Source organism: Magallana gigas, chromosome 7, assembly GCF_963853765.1.
Source record: "Magallana gigas chromosome 7, xbMagGiga1.1, whole genome shotgun sequence".
NCBI lineage: Eukaryota > Metazoa > Mollusca > Bivalvia > Ostreida > Ostreidae > Magallana > Magallana gigas.
Window position 1 is genome coordinate 40,729,994 of NC_088859.1, and position 20,647 is coordinate 40,750,640.

Here is a 20,647-nt window from a genome sequence, read left to right on the forward strand (position 1 = left end):
CCAAAAAAGTTAAAAATGACGCTGGTTTCGAGTGAAATCATCTTCGCTAGCCAAGGGTGACGATCCACGGTGTTTTTCTATTCACGTGAAATACACACAGATTGCGTAGTCTTCGCTCAAAAGCCAGACAAATCTTGTTGATTTCAAAAAGCAATGGCTGAGTGGCCTACAATGAAACAGACAGGCCTACGTCACATTGCTGTTTGACATCAACTACCCAAAGTCCAAGCTCTTGTTAAAATGGTTCTAATGGCAGTACATGTTCTGTACATGGATTAGATTTTGGATCTCCCGGAGAGATGTCCTTGTGGTTCATTCTTCACCCAGTACCAGTATATGATATAGGTATCATTCTAATTCGAGATCTGTCTAAATCAAATATATACTAGACTTTGACCCGTGCGTGCACGGGTTGACATTGCATATGATATCAGACATTTACGAAATAAATACATCAACACACCGTATTGTTGACATTTACATAACCAAGCTTGAAGCCTACAATAAAGCTATTAATTTCACTTCACTCTGCTTAGTTTGAATAATATTAATCTAACTGTGTCTCGAGACAGGTCATCGCCACAGTTAAAATGCCTCCCAGATACATGTACCGGTACCAGTAATGTAGCAAAAAATTGCAGAATCGCTCCGAAATTTCATTGAAAATAACAGTTTAAATTATTCATAACAAACCATAGCTGCAGATCTGTAGCTCTCTGGTTGAAAAAATTCGGATAGACAAACCAGAGAGCTACAGTTCCAAGCGTTGTAAAAACCTCCGATTTACGCCGCCGTTTTTGTGTCGCTCGCTTCGGGAATTATATCCGACTTTAAAAGCATTCAACCGCCTAAAAAATTGGATTTATTAATTAAACATATAGTGTACCCTAACTCTGCTAACTTTGTTTTCCTTTCAATGGTTCACAACGGCCATCCTTCGCCTTGGAATGTCATCGTTTTAAAAAACTCGCCTTATGACAGCCATGTTTACCTAGTAGCGTGATCTCGGGTGCGTCGATTTACCCAAATGGACCCAAATGGCGATTAAAGTGGAAAACAATTATAATAAAATCCTTATTACTAATATTATCACTTGTTTTAGTCATTTCATGGGGTTGTTAGCCGTTATTAAGAAAAATAAAGACCCAAATGGCGACCCAAATGGCGATTCAAGCGGAAAACAATTATAATAAAATCCTCATAATTTAGGGAAATTTGGAAAAATAAAAGCCGAAGGTCCAAAACAATAATTAAAATTATTTCAGTATATCTTTAAAAATTGTTTTTGAAAAATAAAGATAAGCATTTTATCTCGATTTGTTAAAGTATATAATGTATGTAATTATATTCAAATAATATATATATATATATATATATATATATATTATATAATAATAAAACAAGTTTTTAAATCAATTTTAATTATTGTTATGGACCTTCGGCTTTTATTTTTCCAAATTTCCCTAAATTATGAGGATTTTATTATAATTGTTTTCCGCTTGAATTTGGGTCCATTTGGGTAAATCGACGCACCCGAGATCACGCTACTAGGTAAACATGGCTGTCATAAGGCGAGTTTTTTAAAACGATGACATTCCAAGGCGAAGGATGGCCGTTGTGAACCATTGAAAGGAAAACAAAGTTAGCAGAGTTAGGGTACACTATATGTTTAATTAATAAATCCAATTTTTTAGGCGGTTGAATGCTTTTAAAGTCGGATATAATTCCCGAAGCGAGCGACACAAAAACGGCGGCGTAAATCGGAGGTTTTTACAACGCTTGGAACTGTAGCTCTCTGGTTTGTCTATTCGAATTTTTTCAACCAGAGAGCTACAGATCTGCAGCTAAACAAACCACAGTTTGAGGCTGTAAATATCTTTCATCTAAACATTTAATTCATATTAATGAAGACTTCAACATTTTTTCACCAACGTTTTTTACTCGCTTCGAGTTTACATACCATGTTGACATTCGAAACTCTCGGGATTTTTCATATTAAATACACTGAGTTAGAGTTATCTCCCGTATTTCTATTGATGAACAGAGTATTTGTCAAATTTTCAATGAAAATTTACATGTATTTGTAATATCGTTTCTGAGTTTATCCATGCAAATGTGATATTGTCGAAACATAAACTAAAAAGAGCCTCCCGTGATTAAGCGTGAATGTAATGCGCATGCGCAAGATTGTAAAATCCAAAAAGTCCAGATGATTTCCGGATTTTTAAAAGGAATTTTCGTTGATTATTAATTAGCGAAGCTTGATTGAGAAGAAATAAAAACAAATTGGTAATCTTCAAGTACCAATGATGTTTAATATTTATAAAACAAAAGACAGTACTCTTCCGATTTCTCGGTATTGAAGCCCACAAATTCCAGTCTAATATGTTTTACGGTGTTACCGTTGTGGCGAGCGCAGCAAGAATTGCACATACCTTGCAGCATTGTCAACTTAGTGTTATTTAGGTATTAACGAACGTCAATTTTTGAGAGAGTATTTCTCTACAATAAGTAGATAAGCCAAAAATACTAATTTTAATTAATGTTTATGATGCATACAGCGCAAGTCCCTACCCATCCGGGTCAGAGAGAGAGAGAGAGAGAGAGAGAGAGAGAGAGAGAGAGAGAGAGAGAGAGAGAGAGAGAGAGAGCGCCCGGTCCCTGTTTGTAGATGTGTAATTTCCCACTTTCAGATTTGCTTCGCGGTTTATAAAGCGTAAACTGTCCCAAACCATTTTTTTATCGTATAAAACAAATAAATATTGAATTCATTCCTTAAATATAATAAATCGGATGAACATCTCAATTAAATTCATATATATCTGAAGCCCACGTCACATATTAATTCAAAACCGGTACTTTAACTTTTTTCCCTATCAATTCAATTTTCAATTTAATTCATTTCACTCACATCATCAATATGAAGGTTCATATATACGATATGATAAATGCCACAGGTACAGTATAAATCATAGAAAAATAGCGAAATAGAGGTACAAACATTCAAGAAGGACAGACTGATCATAAATCTTAAGTATAAGTAAATCATTTATTATAGTGAAATATGTATCTTTCACAACTGAGTAGAAAACAATAAAATCAAACACCCGGCCCATTGGACCTGTAAGTCACTATAAACACTAAGTAATAATTTTCAATACATGCGCGAGAATTTATAAAATTTGCTGTTTGTACTAATGTCCTTTCCGATATATTTCATTTTATCAAATAAGATATACAACACGGAAAGGACACTAAGTATAAATGCAGTTTATTGGGTTTTTTAAGTTTTAAAGTTGACATCAATTCACAAAATTCAAAAGTATTTGGTCTTTTACAAAATCAAGGATCTAAGTAATCTATTTATTTCTACATGATGAAACAAGATATCTGTGAGCCAATGCTCAGTAGTGAAACCCCCGCTCTGATGAGAATATGCAAAATAAGCAAAGTCGACATTTAACAGAAAGCTGGCATCCGATTGGTACAGAAATATATCCCACAATATGGCATGCCTTAACGAACACTGTGTTAAAATTTCAAGCATCTGCGATGAATAGCTGCTGAGAAATCTTTGACGAAAATTTGTTTGAAAGTTTTGGCTAAAAATAAACAAAGTCATTATTTAACTGGAAGTTGACGTCCGATTGATACAAAAATATATCCCACAATATGACATGCCTAAACAAATAGTATGTTAAAATTTCAAGCATCTGCGATTATTAGTTGCTGAGAAATCTTTGACGGAAATTTGTTTGAAAATTTTGGCTTAAAAATAAACAAAGTATACTCATTAAACAGGAAGTTGACGTCCGATTGGTACAAAAATACATCCCACGATAAAGCATGCCTATACAAATACTGTGTTAAAATTTCAGCATCTGCGATAAACAGTTGCTGAGAAATCTTTGACAAAAATTTGTTTGAAATTTTTGGCTAAAAATAAACAAAGTCGTCATTTAACAGGAAGTTAACGTCTGATTGGTACAAAAATATATCCCACGATATGGCATGCCTATACAAATATTGTGTAAAAATTTCAAGCATCTGCGATAAATAGTTGCTGAGAAATCTTTGACGAAAATTTGTTTGAAAATGTTGGTTAAAAAATAAGCAAAGTCGTCATTTAACAGGAAGTTGACGTCCGATTGGTACAAAAATATATCTAACGATATGGCATGCCTTAACAAACACTGTGTAAAAATTTTAAGCATCTGCGATAAATAGTTGCTGAGATAAATGCGACAGAAATTTTTGTTACGGACGGACAGACAGACAGACACACAGACACACAAGGGTAAAACAGTATACCCCCTCTCCTTCGGAGCGGGGGTATAAAAATGGTACATTTTTACAAAAGGAACAATATCTTTCATAAGGAATGCCTAACCATCTACCATTCTCTACATGATGGCAGTGATTTGATGTTCGAAATTTAACGCATACTTTTCTAAATTTTGATGGCAAAATGCTCACAGTACTTTTCCTGTATAAATATTGATTTAAAGGTTTTGTATATTTATTACCTTTGGAAGAATTTTCAATATCAAATTACCATTTCTGCGCCAACTGTCTGGTCTTTCAGTCTTTGAAGACCGTTGGGATGAAATAGAGAGAGCTAACTGTTTCGATTGTTTTGTCTATATCTTGAACATACTTTAAGGCTATATTAGTATTACCAACTACACAAAGGATACTGTAATTATTTGTATCATCGACTTTCTATATACATGTATGTAATTTTGTGAAGCAGTGCTATAGTTTAACAACACCAGCTGTTACAAGGACACTAAATAATCCAAGTAACACAATTCAAGTGGAACATGATGCATTTATGTGCAGGGGTAAAATCCTAAATACTTCCGGGCCATCATCAAACAAGCATTGATTAAAAACCCCACCGTCCTCATTAAAAATAAGAGTCGATCTCACTAACAATTATTATTATTTTGTGGATGGAGGAGGGAGGGGGTTGGAAAGTCTTATGCAGGTTACCTTTATGATCAGTCTCAAGAAAAACACCTGCGTATCTATTTTTTAATTGTTGTGTTTATAATTTTGAAAAAAGAGTCGCAATAAGGAATAGTTTTAAAGTAAATGAAGTTCTTAAAAACAATTTCTAAAATAAATATATCTACATGTGTTATAGGACGTTCATAGAAATAACCACCCGATATGTATATATACTCCAGAAATCCGAAAAATCGAAATCCATGATCTATAAAGAGGTTTATTTGGATGAAATTGATTTTGTCCTTTCACATTATTACATTATCTCCCTTTGTTAGGAGACCGGGGAAAAGTTGATATAAATAAATCTTGACCTCAACCTCTTTCACAACCTGGTGTAAATTCTTACATCCAAGCCTTATCATACTTTTTTTTATTTGGTTGACTTTAATATTTTTTGTCTTCAAATTTGTCTTCATAAAAAAATTTGGCACCATAGCATTCCACTCTCATTATATCCACACTGTCACAAAAGGCAGTATCAGTATTTTTAGATTTTTAGTACTTCATTTCCATCCTTAAAGTATATATATATATATATATATATATATATATATATATATATATATATATATATATATATATATATATATATATATATATGTATGGTGTTCCGATGGGGCCACTTCGACCTTCGCACTTTTGCCTTTAAGGCGAAGATGCGAGATGGCAAAAATGCGAAGGTGCGAAGGTGCGAAGGCGGAAGGAGCGAAAGTGCAAAGATGAGATGGCGAAGATGCGAAGGCGAATCGAAAAAGCGATACTATCGCTCCTTCGCCTTCGCAACTTTACATTCTCGCCTTCTCAACTTCTCACTTTCGCCTTTTAAGTCTCAATCGATAACACGGAATTTGACGCTGGCACCGTACTCGCCCAAGGTTTTCCGATGATTATTCCATGATATTATTGGTACATATGCGCTAGGCCATCGTGCTTACTATGAATGTTTATGGATATTTTAATGTGTACATGTGACATAAATGTTTACCAGTGCCAGCTATGCCAAATTATTATATACTCCACATAAAATGTAATGTCCGCCATAATGTTAACACATGCACTTCCAGACTCCTTCCACTTACCAGCTGTCTGTTTACCGTAGATCAAAAACAGTAACATTCTAATTTCATTATGCGAAATTCCTTGTTCATGCATGGATTTAGAGGGGAAGAGGTGGTCCGAACCCCTCTTCCGGAAAATTCAATATTAATTTATAATTTCACACAGTAAAGGGGGGAGGGGAAAATTTAATTTTTTTAATTTCATTAAATTTTTTTCTAAAATATGCCTCGGACCCCCCCCCCCCCCGACAAATACAATTGTAACCCCCCCCCCCCCCCCCTTAGAAAAATACTAGTATATGGATCTGCCCAGGTTGTTAAAAATAAATTCTAAAAAGTTTGTCTACTGACCTTAGATGTCATTAAACGATAGAGATCTCCACACTTATATAAAGGCAAAGGCGGAAGCGCGAAGATGCAAAAGCGAGAGTGCGAAGTTGCGAAGGCGAAGGAGCGATAGTAGTATCGCTAGTTCGCCTACGCAACCTAGCACTTCCGCCCTCGCATCTTCGTGCCTCGTCGTCGCATCATCTCACTTTCGCTCCTTCGCCGTCGCATCTTCGCACTTTCGTCTTCGCAACTTTACACTCTCGTATCTTCGCCCTATAGGCGAGAGTGCGAAGGTCGAAGTGGCCCAATCGGAACATCATAATAATGCTCTTTTCAGCATAGAAAGGTTTATGTAGCGTTCATAAATATAATATCTTTGTGGAACAGCTATTTATTATGGTGTTCCGACGGGGCTACTTCGACCTTCGCCTTTAGTTCGAGGATGCGAGAGTGCGAAGTTACGAAAACAAAAGTGCGAAGGCAAAGGAGCGAAAGTGCGAATTTGCGACGGCGAATGTGCAAAGGTGCGAAGGCGAAGGAGCGATACTACTATCGCTTCTTCGCATTCGCAACTTCGCACTCTCGCATTCGCAACTTCGCACTTTCGCCCTCGCCTTTTTTGATTGCATTCATCAAGTTTCAATCGATAACATGGAATTTGATGCAGGCACCACTCGCCCAAGGTTGTCAGATTAATCTTAGATATTATTGGTACGCATGCGCTAGGCCATCGTGCTTACTAAGAATGTTGATAAATATTTTATTGTGTAATGTGACATATATGTTTACCAGTGCTGGCTATGCCTAATCATTATATACTCCACATAAAATGCAATGTCCGCCATCATGTGTACACATGCACACTTACCATCTGTGTATTTATCTTAAACCAATACCGTGGTCCGGACCCGAACCCCTTTGAAAATTCAATACAGTAAATAGCGAGTAGGGGTCCGGACCCCATCTCCGCTGGAAAATTTAAAATTAGTTGTATCGCTCCTTTCGCCTAAGCCTTCTTCGCGCTTCGCCGTCGCATTTCCACACTTTCGCTCCTTCGCCTTTGCACCCTCGTACTGTCGCCTTCGCAACTCTCCCATCTAAATTCGCCCTCAAGACAAAAGTGCAAAGGTCGAAGTGGCCCCATCGGAACACCATAATTTATACCTTTGCACATACCTGCAACTTTCCAATATATAAGTGAGCACAAGGTACAGTTCTGTGCAAAACTGTTTTTATTTTTGTAAGAATTTAAAAACAAGGGTTTCGATCAGTTCTTTTTCTCACAGAATGGACAGTTTTCGGCTTATGTGTTATACATAATATCAGAATTGTGTGAATGTGTACAGTATAGTATTGTTTGTATACTGAGTTATTATTTGACACCCTTCCGCTCGTCACTATTTTGCATCCATATCAGCTTATTTTAGCATACCAACTAACATTATTTTATTATGCAAGACAGAAAATTATAACAACTCTTATACAGCTATTCTCATTCTTTTGAAAAGCTTTAAGAAACAAACAGTTGTTGATCTTGATGAGATTATTTTTTTTTAAAGAATGAAGCAATTAAAATAAAAAAATTCTTTTAGAGATAATTGTACGTACATAAAAGACTGAAAAAATGAACACTTTAATTTGTATTGATACGTCATGATTAAAGAAAGACTTCTTGCTACTATAGTACACACAGTTCTATGTATATACGCACAGTTCACTCATATATGCCTTGTGCAAGCACATTTAAATGAAGCCAACTTGGCCCGAAACTTCACTGAACACACTCTATGTACTTAACGTATGCGGAATAAAATGAAATAAAAGAGGAACGTTCTCGTGCATACTTTTTATATAAATATACTGATATGAATATGCACAGGAAGGAAGCCGCTGTCTTGTTTCGAGGATTAACTTGTTTTGCTTGAAGTCGGCTACTGAATATAAACTGTGCCTTTTATCACACACGTACGTTTACGCTTAAATGCCTTTATAAAGACACAAGTTTTTGTGACGTACTAATTATTTTTAAAACTAAGTATACATCTGGTATATAAACCCTCAAATGCTTTACTTGTACATGTACATCTATATATTTTATGTGACACCATGTTTGAATCAAGGAAGTTAAAATTATAAGATAAGATTGCCCGAACAAGAGATTTTTAAACCCCCTGTTGATAGACTGCGGTCTAGGTCGCCAGAGTAGAAATATCAATTTTAGTCAACGAGGAAGTAAATCGCGTTTGTGTTAGAAACAACAGTCAAAAAGACAGCTCTACTGTGCTACTAGTGTACTCACTGAATACAGTAAGTTAACTTGATTATTTATTCAGTATGAAGATCAAAAAGAGTTTATAATCTATTTGGATACGAGAACTGTATATTTTGTTGGAATATATCGTTTTCACAGTGTCGACATGGGATGTCGTGAATCAAAGGAAAGGAAGGAACCCGGGGACTTCACAAATATTAATGGTGAACAAAGTGGACAGGTGAAACCATCATCGGATGGAATAGATAATCCCGTCAAATCCGATTCAGAGCCAAATTCTGCACAAGGTACTTATGTTTTATCATGTCGTGCTGACACGACTGTTTTCGATAACGTTTTATCTCATAACATGAAAAACATGTGACGATTGAAATAATAAACATAACCAAAATACTCACAATTGAAAATGACTGTTTTTGGAAAAAGAGTGTAAGAATGAGATATACAATGTACACACATAACTACAATGATAGCTATAAGTTCTGCTTAACTGACTATTTTTACAGTGGTAAGTAAATCGATATACCCAACATTTGACCTAGATTATAAGTTGACCAGGAAGCTATACGAACGCTACACAGCTTTCTGTTTCTTCGTTTATGATGACATTGTATGTAATCGTTCAATCAGACCGTTTAAGAGTGATATGTGCATTTTACAGATAGAAACCATCTTGTCTCTATAAAGTGCCTGCTTCCTTTTTTGGTTCTAATCCGAATTTTACAAGACCCAATGTTGGGTATTTACCCGTCGTGGAAGTGAACAGACGAGAGAGAGAGAGAGAATCTGGATTGGATGTTGTGTACTTAGCGAAAGTGTTAATTATATAGAAGGGTTTGAAGTGGCCAGAAAAGCAGTGATAATGTACTATGCTTCTCTTCTCTTTAAATAATGCTGATACAGTGATCCTTATTACTCTTCTTTCTTCTCTTTTTTATACTGCTATACATATTGTCTGATACATTTCAGTCAATTCATTGTACAAATACATGTATGTGTAATCCGTTTTTATTTACATGTACCTCTTCAGATGGTTTGAAAAATGAGATGTTATATTATCAGTACTAATACAAAAGTAGCTTAAATACAGAGACGTCTGAAGTGGTTTGAGAGTCAACCATCCCAGTCGAATTCTCTTCCTTGTAGCATATCATTGCATGGAGTTAGCGCTCCTTGAGCAGTGAAAACCGCTCCAGTTATTGTAAAAAAAAGATGCTATCTAGTCCCTCTCTATTCTGGTTGATATTCTCCTGTTTATTCAATGTTTTTATTGTTGTTGCTGGTTCACTTGTTATATGGAATGATTTACCACGTGCATACGGATATTTTTTAAACAGTTGTAATTTATGGCAACTTTTGCCAATTCTTTTTTGTTTTAAAATTTCAAGTACCAAAGAAGTCTGGTGGAAGGTTCAGCTCATGAGATAGTAAAGGATAAATTAAAGAGGACTTTCAGTGTTTAAGTCATACACTTAAGTAAACATGCACTGTACATGAACAATTTAATAAAATTATGGTCAAAAACAGTTGCGATAGACTTACTTGGTTCGATCCAGCGATATCGTAGTACTAATAACATTATTGCTTTGGCAACATTGTTTGTACCAAATACAATGACATTCAAAAACATACTGGTTAACAACAATAAATTGAAACGGAACATCAAGACATTAGCAACATTATAATTGGCACGATCGTCAAATTCAAAGGTATACACTATAAGCTTAATTCAGAGCAACAGCTTCACACGAAACACGAAGAAACAAAATCTGAACAACACTGTTGTTCCAAAAGAGAGCATAACATTAGATTTTACAGCAAACAGAATGAACCAAACTGAAAAACTATGTTGACAACATTTACAACGAGGCAAACTCAGAACAATGGCTTGACATGACACACCAAGAAACAAAATTAGGGAACAACTTGACAATAAGACAAAAATAAACAAAAACAACAATACAATATTACAACATCATACACCTCTGGAAAAAATTCAAATAACAGCTCGAAAATATACACAACAGAAACAATCCTATGTAACAGTAATATGTCTTTTCTCTTAAATCCAGAATTCTTGAATTTTTTTGTATCAGGTGAAAAATATTAACATGTATAACAGAAACAATTCTCAACACAATGGAAATCTCTCTCTTCTCTTGGAGTCTGAACTCTTGAATTGTTTCGTTTCAGGCGGTAAAGGGACGCTAAGGGCGCTGTATGACTATGAGGCCAGGGCGGATGGAGATCTACCCTTTAAGAAAGGTGATCGCCTTACCTTGTTGGATGACAGGTAGCTTTTTAACTCAATCAAATCCATACCATAAAAATCGATATCACGTGAGTGAGATAAGTACTTTTATCTGATAAACGATATTCATTCAGGAAACTTTGCCAAAACACCCGAAAAAAAAGATAAACCCTAGTCGCCTCTAAACAGAGAAGAGCTGCATCACCTTTGTCCTTCAATACATTAATACAATAATAGTATTACAATCAGCACACGGAATCTTAATTTAAAAGGCTTGATTACATGTTTATAATTTGATAGATTTATGTTTGCCTTACAATTATTAATCGTTTGGAAAGGTGGTTTATGGAAAGTTACTAGTATATCAATATTTAAAAAAACCCCGAATATCAAGTAGTTCAACACGAAAAAATAAACATGAAATAGGTGTTAACGGAACTATTGAATCGATATTGAAGATGAATTGTCCTAGGGCTTTGAATCCTTTAAAACTCCACTTCATAAGTTTATATGTGTTTATCTTGTCAGCATATATCAAATAAGGGTTTTATCAAAAGTACAGAAAAGGTGATTTTTTTTTTCTTTCAGTTATGTGTTGATCGTTCATTCAATAATAAAATATATTCGTATAATTTCATATAACTTCCCTCTAAAGAAATAAATAAGTAATGGACAAAAAGAAGATTGTTACCGCATTGTTAATCCTAGGAGATATCAACAGCGGACAGTGAACAATAGGAAATATTTAACACGATAAATTCACTTCATGTAACTTAATAGAATAGTCAAGTTTCGTGGTCTTAACGGATATTTCTTATGGTGGCATAAATCTGCCACCACTTGTCAGATAATTATGTTAACTTCTCATATGATAACATATGATAATGTCGACTTGTCAGATATTTATGTCAACTTATCAGATCTTATGTTGACTTGTCAGAAAATAACCATAGTGACTATAGATCGAGACTCAGTATTTTGTTGTCAAAGCGTGTTAGTGCCACTAACTGCCATTTACTTGTCATCATTATATCATATATAAGTCGACATAAATATTTGACAATATTTGACAAGTTTACATAATCATCTGACAAGTCAACATAAAGATCTGACAAGTTAACATAATTATCTGTCAAGTCTGTCAAGAAAATTATCATTCATATTGTAAGTCGACTTGTCAGATAATGATGTTGTCTTGTCAGATCTTATGTCGTCTTGTCAAATAATTATGTCGACTTGTCAGATAATTATGTCGACTTGTCAAATAATTATATCGACTTAAAAGATTATTATGTCGACTTGTCAGATCCTTATGTCGACTTGTCAGAAAATATTATTTCAAATGGATGGCACAAAGTGGGCGTGGAAAGGTTAAAGTGTTGAATTCTTAACCACGTGAATAAGTGACAAGTCGGCTTAAAGAACTGACAAGTGAACATAATTATCTGACAAGTCGACATCAAGATCTGACAAGTCGACATAATTATCTGACAAGTGGTGGCAGATCTATGCCACCATAATTTTTGCATTTTTAATGATCAGTTTAATGCTGACAAGACGGAAGATGTACACCCATCTACCGGTAAATGTGTTATCCAAAATATACCCATTATTAAATCAAGAAAACAGATGCTGTTCGCAAAGTGTTAAGAACCAGTATATGGTCATTTAACACAAGTAGGCAACATTATGAAAGACCATTACAGCCATCATCACAATGAAATATTTATATACATGTATGGCCTATTTACACATACATGTACGGCGTTTTCTGTTGCAAATCTTTAAATAGCCTTAATGATAAAACACCATCATTAAAATATACATTTAGTGTAAGTACATAAAGAAACAACTTTTTCAAATCTTCCCCAACATTGCCCCCCCCCCCCCCCCCCCCCGCTCTCAAAAGAAAAGAAAAACAGCAAAACGAAACAGCCAATCAATATAAAACACTTCTATTAATGACACTGAAAACAAGAAACCAGTGAATGATTTGTTTTTATGGTTATTGTTGGAATACCAATAAGCAATGAAAATTAATAAAACGGATATAAAGATTCTTCTTGAATTTATTTCTTTTAAACCAGATAGAAAGAAACCATTGTAGATAAATAAGATGACGTAAAAGCCCTATAAACTAGTTATAGTTGCTGCGGAGTTGCATGATCAAAACTGACTTTATTTTTTTCTTTTTAATGGAAACATAAAATTAATGAATAAAACGAGTCTGACATATTAATTAATTCCTACTTATCGGTCAGATGAAGAACATGTTGAAGTTTAACGAGTGTCATCACGTGACATTTTAATGTCGTCTGCTTTTGCCGTTTTTTCCTTAGTAATCCTGATTGGTGGTTCGCACGAAAAACAACATCGGGAGGGGACAAAGACGAGGGTTACGTCCCCTCCAACTATGTGGCAACAGAGGATACCTTGGAAACATACGAGTGAGCCAATATATTCTGTAACATGTATAGACTAAATTAATTCATCACTTCAAAGATCGAAACAAACCACTATGAGTTGGTGTTTACCCTTGAGTAGACAATCTTGCCAAAAATTTCAAAAGAAAAGATATCTCTTTCTGTTTTTGTACAAATTAAGGCATTATGAGAGTTTGGTTATCTAGCATTGTTTTTGGCAAACAACACCAGTTTATTTATATAGCAATATTATAAAGTTAAAAATAAAATGAGGAAAATACATATGCTTACCATACACAAGCCTTTCAAATGTTATACAGAATTAATGAATAATTGTGTATTTTTATCATTCAAATTCAGATGGTTTGTTGGGAAGATTTCCAGGAAAGAATCAGAGAGACAGTTATTAAGTCCAGAAAATGCATTAGGGTCTTATCTGATTCGAGAGAGCGAGACGGCACCAGGTCTGTACCAAGGATAGGTCATTGTTTGCACTTTCACTTCCTTTGTCCTTCTCCAATTTCAACCGTATTGCGCAGATTCAACCATCAGATTCTAATATTCCGCCTAAAATTAATACAAATTTAAGCGTTAAAAAAATAAGTACATAATTTTGAAATTTTACTCTAATAAATTTATTTTCAAAAAGGAAACTATGTGCTTTGCGTCCGAAGTTTCCAAGAAGGAAAAGGTGATGTGGTGAAACATTACAAAATCAAACCACTGGATGACAACAAAGGCTTTTTCATCACTGCCCGAAGAACGCTGCCCAGTCTTCAGGACCTGATAAACCATTACACTGGTACTGTACCATTCTACTAAACATCAGAGATAAAAAATGTCTTTTGTGATGTTTTATATGACTATAAATGTACATGTATACATTTCATAACTTACATTTATACAGAATCTGCGGATGGATTGGGACAAAAATTAGAGAAACCTTGTGGAAAGTCAAAACCAGTCATAGCTCTGAGCAAAGACGCATGGGAAATAGATCGGGAATCTCTAGAACTATCGAAACGCTTAGGGGCGGGGCAATTTGGAGAAGTTTGGAGAGGTAACGTCAAAAAGGAAGAAAACCTTTCTACATTATTGATGTTGAAATACAAGTCTAATTTAATTTTCATCTTGAATATTTTAAGAGCGTAGAGATTTATACATTTGAATGTGATTCTGTTCTCCTTTAAGTTAATTAAAAAAGTTACACGGTCATCCGAAATCTAATTTATTCTTTAATCAGGAAAATGGAATAAAACGACGGACGTTGCGGTGAAGACCCTGAAGCCAGGGACGATGTCTATCGAAGCGTTCCTCCTGGAAGCCACGATCATGAAAAAATGCAAACACGACAAATTAGTGCGACTTTATGCCGTGTGTACAGACAAAGAACCCATCTACATAGTGACAGAGCTTATGTCCAAGGGCAGCCTTCTTGATTACTTGCGAGGGGACGAAGTCGATTCTCTCAAGTTCACGCAGCTGGTGGATATTGCTGCGCAAGTATGTACAAAGAAATCTCATTAGATATAAATTTTCAAAACGGAATATACGTAATTGCAGTCTAGCGGGGATATGGCTTAAGCCTTTATAAACTCATTTCAATATAGTTCTTTTCTGGGCATTCGCAGCAAGAAGCCAACACATAAAGAATTATTTGAACAAATAATCACAAAGTACAAATCAACAACTTTTTTTGAACAGTCGCCTTATTTAAAAAAAATCGAATGTCACTTTGTATCGCAAAACAAACTATAATGTGACATATTATATGTTGTAAACAGTTTTAGAATAATGTACTGCTATGGAATTGAAAATTCTGTGGTAAATTATAGATGCTTTATTGAAAGCAATTGTTTGAATTTATAGAAGAACTTAGCATTCGAAAACGATTATATCCCCCAGGAACTTGAACATCTTCAATGGAAAACTTCGTAGCACTTTTGAATTTGTAGGTTATATGTTGTTTAGAAGATAACAGGGTTATCCAAACAATATATATCACAATCACGAACAATTTTATTTTACGTTCATTTCACAAGAATTCAATTGCTAGTATATATAAATCATTGCGCAATACACCTGCCACAGTTCTCCATTTCAAAGGTTGGGGGAAAAACCCAAAGATTTCCCGAACGTTTTGTTGTTTTTTTTGCTATTTTTTTCTTCGAGTTTCATTCACACAATCCTTAGGGTAAATAACAAGAATAACATATGACTGAATTGTTGATAATTGTTCAGATTACGAGCAAAAACTGTATGTTCATCAATCCTCAACACATTCTTATCACTTTACAAAATTACCCTTTAGAGGATGATTGAAACTGTTTTACTCATTACATGTAATAAGTTGATTATTGGTGAGAAACATGTGAGTATCAGAACTTGTGATCAAATTTTGTATATTGTCATATAAAAAAAATCTGATTTTAATACAACATTTACATTATTACAACTAGCTGTCAATTTACACTATGACAATACTTATGTATATATTATGCAATTAAATACGTTTTTTTAAAAAAGGGGACATTAATTGTAATAAATCGATAATTTTGATTGTCTACGAGGTACCTATCGATACTACCAAATCATTTGATATGGCAAAAATTGATATAAAATCGGACCAAGCAGCTTTAATTATACTTGAACTTTAATGGAATGCAATATTGATATGAAAATGCACATGCAAGCAGAAATTGATAAATTAATTGAATGATTATATGAAAATGTCTTCAATAAAGAAACCATTACGGCGGGGAAAGATTTGATATCTATCAATATTAGAGAGGGTCTATAAATGAAGTGTATTGTAGGTCGCTAGCGGAATGGGATATTTGGAGGAAAACAAATTAATTCACAGAGATTTAGCGGCCAGAAACGTCTTAGTCGGGGACAACAACTTAGCAAAGGTGGCGGATTTCGGTTTAGCAAGATTAATTGAGGATGACGAATATACCCCCAAATCCGGTAAGTCTGTTGACACTGATTCCAATGAAAAAAAAGAAAGAAATTCTTCAATAGCAATCAGATTTACTGAAAGTGGTCAACATAAAATGGGGGAATGGGTCACGACCCAATTAATATGTATTTTTGTGTTTAAATTGTGTTAATAAGCAGGAGTTAAAGATGAAATGAACTATTTTGATCATTCACTGTTGTAGGTGCTAAGTTTCCCATAAAGTGGACGGCCCCAGAAGCCGCGCTCTATGGGCGATACACGATCAAATCCGACGTGTGGTCTTACGGAATCCTGTTGGTGGAAATTGTGACACGTGGACAAACACCTTATCCAGGTACGATACTTGTGGTCAGATTCCATGAAAAACTGTCCGCAAAATGTATGCTAGATAGTTTTATGGTTACCTAGTGTTAATGTTCACGTTATTGTTAATGTTGTTTCTATAAAGCTCAAACTTTTAACGTTCAATAAAATTCAAAGTGCATAGTGTTAGGTAGTACAGGTGGCCATGGAATAAGAACTTTTAACGCCAAAAAGATTTGTGGTCGCCTTTTTGGTCATTGGTCCCTCATATATTGTTTGAAATGATTGTTGAAGAATTTTAAAAATTAATGACATTTTATATCGTTGTTTCTCTACTAGATACAAAATCTTACTGGTTCCAAAACAAGAGACCTGTAAATTGGCAAAACCTTATTGTATATTTTCTGATGATTAACACGTATTTCACTCATTCGATTAAGTTCAGTCTATTAGGCTACATTAGGCATAATTTTGATATGATTGTATATTTTGGTATAATTTCTTCCTCACACAATTGTGCCACATATCTCAAATGGAACAATCTGGCTAAATCAACATAGTATTTGCCATTTTGATATAGATTCCAGAAGTATTTTGCAAGGTCAATATGATTATCTTGAGTAATCTTCTTAATATCTCGTTTGAGCACAAAACCCCGAGGGGTCATCATAACCATGAGTCGTTACCAAGGCCGTCATCATAACCTACGTAAACTAAACAAACTGGTTAGATATCAGTAAATGAACAAAATTAGGTTATCATTATTGTAATTGTTAGAAATGTGGCGACTGAGTCTAGTTTTAGTTTTGAGAGTTGATTTGCATATTCTCAGGAGATCGGAACAATTTCATATGTAAAAATAACCTTGTAGGATTTCCCCCCAAAACAGCGTTCCGTTGACTAGACGGATACCCTTCCCAAGAGCAAATGTTGCTTCACAATTTGATCAGGTTGTCCCGCAAGATATTCGGAAAATTTGCGCATATCAATCACAATTTGGGTTTTTCGTTTGAAGAAAAAAATTACGTACGGGTGTACTAAGGGCAGATACACCTTAAAACGCATTGTGACTTAGAACTAGATGAAGAGAATGAATGAACTAGATGAACCAAACGAATCCACCTAAAAACCCTAATGGACGACTCGGTGTTTATTATTGTTTTTTATTCAAATAGACTTGATAGTCCACACTTGCGTAGATGAAATATTACTAATAATTAATGTCTGAAGATGAAGAACTTTTGTTTATCGTTTGTATTAAACGGTAGGAGGATCAAACCAACTTTCATCAGCCCTGAGGATTTCCGTGGGTTAGGTAATAGATGATACGATGTCTCTGAAGGTTCCATTTGCAGATTTTGCTTACTTTTAATTAGTGACGTGTAAACAATTCGTAACTATGTATAATGCTTTTCAAATATTGGATTAGGACAGAAATTGATGATAATAAAGAGTAATGAGAACGAGTACTGTAGAATCTATTTAAAATGGGGAATTAAAAAAAATGCATGTTAATAAGTTTATCTAAAAAGTTAATTCCATTGCAGCGAAGATAAACGTCAATTTTAATTCCGATTTATCCGGGAATCTAATGTAATGCACTCATTTAATTTGTGTGATTGACAATGAGATTGCAGGTATTGATGATGTAAATATTTGTTAAAAGAATGAAAAGGTGATTTACAACTGTCTCTTATGATTTGTGTTGCAATGTATATGATGATTTGTCTTCTCAGGCACGTAGCATCGTTTTTGAAAATGGGGGGGGGGGGGGGGGGCTCATCCAAAAAATCTTGTGACAAGCCAAAAAAAAAAATAACTAAATGAAAAACAAAAAAGGCAAATTCACGAAATCCTAATGGGGGGGGGGGGGGTGTTTAGCATAGTACTCCTATAATTTCAATTTTCCTGTTCATTTTCTTATTGGGGAGGGGAACTCCTTCATAATTCATTTCTTTATATGTAAATTAAAGATAAATCTTTGCTGCCCAAAAAGTGGGGGGGGGGGGCAACAACCCCCCCCCCCCCCTTGCCCCCCTTCCCCGCCACCACCCGCCCCTCCCGATGCTACGCGCTTCCTTCTATTTCTGAACATTTAAGAGTCCAAAAAAGAGTTGAATCCGTTGATACAAAAATGTGGGACAGTCTTATTATCAGATGTTTCTCATTCACGAGTCTACTTTGTTCATCTTATTATCAGACCTTACACAGTAAAATCTCAGAAATTTTATCATGGTTGATACCAGATACTGATTAAAGCACGCACGTTATCGCGACCTGAGGTGTAGACTAATCAGGCATCTTTCGTCACAAACAACAGTGCAAGATTAATTAGCGCTACAAACAAATGATATAATCTGTGATTACAGGAATGATGAACAAAGAAGTTCTAGAACAGGTGGACCGCGGGTATAGGATGCCTAAGCCAGCCCACTGTCCAGACTCCATGTACGAGATGATGCTGAAATGCTGGGACAAGAAGGCCGCCAATAGACCAACGTTTGAGTACCTGGCTCAGTTCTTTGACGATTACTTCATTTCCACTGAGCCCAGTTACAAGGATGCAGACGACTACTAATTAGAAGTTCTTAATTAAATCACGATAAACTTTATTACTTGATCTACGTATAGGTGTATTTACAGGTGGTTTTACACCTACATGGTTGTTCATACATTGACTTGTATAACTCTGGAGAGAGAATGAGGGGAGAGAAAATGAGGAGAGAAAAAGAAATTAAGTATAGTTAGTTTCTGTATATGTTAGAGAGAGAGAGAGAGAGAGAGAGAGAGAGAGAGAGAGAAGTTAGTTTATGTGTGTGTGAGAGAGAGAGAGAGAGAAAGCATTTTAATGCTTTTATTTAAACAACTATATAAACATTTTAGGTGATATATATGTATATTTGAATGTATATTTTATAGTATTTTTGTTCACTCAAATTTTTTTTTATCCAATTTGATTTTCTTTTAGTTTCAGTGCATTGTGTACTATAGCGCTATTTTTTCATGCGATTTCATCCAAGTACATTAGATATTTATTTAAGACTTAAATAAATTTCTGCAATATGTTTTAATTTACTAGAGTAGAGCGCCAGTGTGGAGTATTTATTGATATGAAACGGTTAATTGCAAAACCGTTACATATATCCTCACCAAAGACTGCATTACGAAAGGGGGGGGGGGAGGCAGCAAAAGTGATTTAGAACAGAGGGCATATATACCGAATACATACAAAACAGTCGTAGTAACAAGTCAATACAACTGTGTTGTAAACCCAAAACAATATTTGGATAGAGAAAGAAAATGTTAGGATTGTTATAAATCACTTTTTCAATGTGTCTTTTTCGTGTGTTTTGGTCATCTTTCCAACTGATTTATGAAAACAGTGCGGTTTGTTTCCCAATTAGCTTCTTGTCCAGACCAGACAGTTAACTAATAGAAAAACAGAATGTGTACTTTTGTCAGAAATTAATCATGTTATACTGTTTTCATCATTAATAGCGAGTAGATTGGAATGAGTTCATTGCTGACATTTAAAAAAAATATAGTACATATGTACATGTAGTATAATGTGCAATTTGTTTAGTGGTCTTTGTTTAATGATGAGGAGATTTATATGTTTAGGGGTATAGCTTTTGTACATTTATAATTATGTATTTAAAAAAGGTTAAAACCACCATGCAAGACAAAGATATATTTGTTATTTTTATAAAGCCATTGTACAGTTCATTATTTTAATTCTTTTTTTTTTTAATATTGCAATTGTATGTATTTAATTTGGAATAAAACGCGTTAAAACTTTGTTTTGTTTAATACATACATGTCTGCATTGATCTTGATTAATGTAACTATATCACCAAAGAAAGAATAAAGGTGTATGTTGGCTAATTGATTAAAGTTAAATTCTAAGTGAAGAGCATTTAATTACATGTAGTATCAACAACATATATAAACCGTATGATGTTATATCTTGAAGCAGCTTAGTTAGTCAAAGGGTTTTGGGTTTTATCATTTGTACGGTTAAGTGCTTAAAGAACT

General features: G+C 34.7%; 1 protein-coding gene across 2 annotated transcripts; it reads left to right on the top strand.

The window, feature by feature from the left end:
* Positions 1-8,369: 8,369 nt before the first annotated feature.
* On the top strand, positions 8,370-20,410 carry LOC105329816 (tyrosine-protein kinase Fyn). 2 transcript variants are annotated; one of them, XM_034458915.2, is made up of 11 exons: positions 8,370-8,708; positions 8,812-8,960; positions 10,867-10,966; positions 13,264-13,371; positions 13,708-13,811; positions 13,997-14,149; positions 14,255-14,407; positions 14,591-14,850; positions 16,164-16,317; positions 16,512-16,643; positions 18,982-20,410. In XM_034458915.2, the coding sequence occupies exons 2-11, from the start codon at positions 8,819-8,821 to the stop codon at positions 19,188-19,190; spliced, it is 1,515 nt and encodes a 504-aa protein (XP_034314806.1). In that variant the 5' UTR covers positions 8,370-8,708; positions 8,812-8,818; the 3' UTR covers positions 19,191-20,410. The 2 variants fall into 2 exon arrangements, with proteins under 2 accessions (XP_034314806.1, XP_034314807.1); XM_034458916.2 differs by lacking the exon at positions 8,370-8,708 and having other exon boundaries at positions 8,715-8,960.
* The last annotated feature ends 237 nt before the right edge of the window (positions 20,411-20,647 follow it).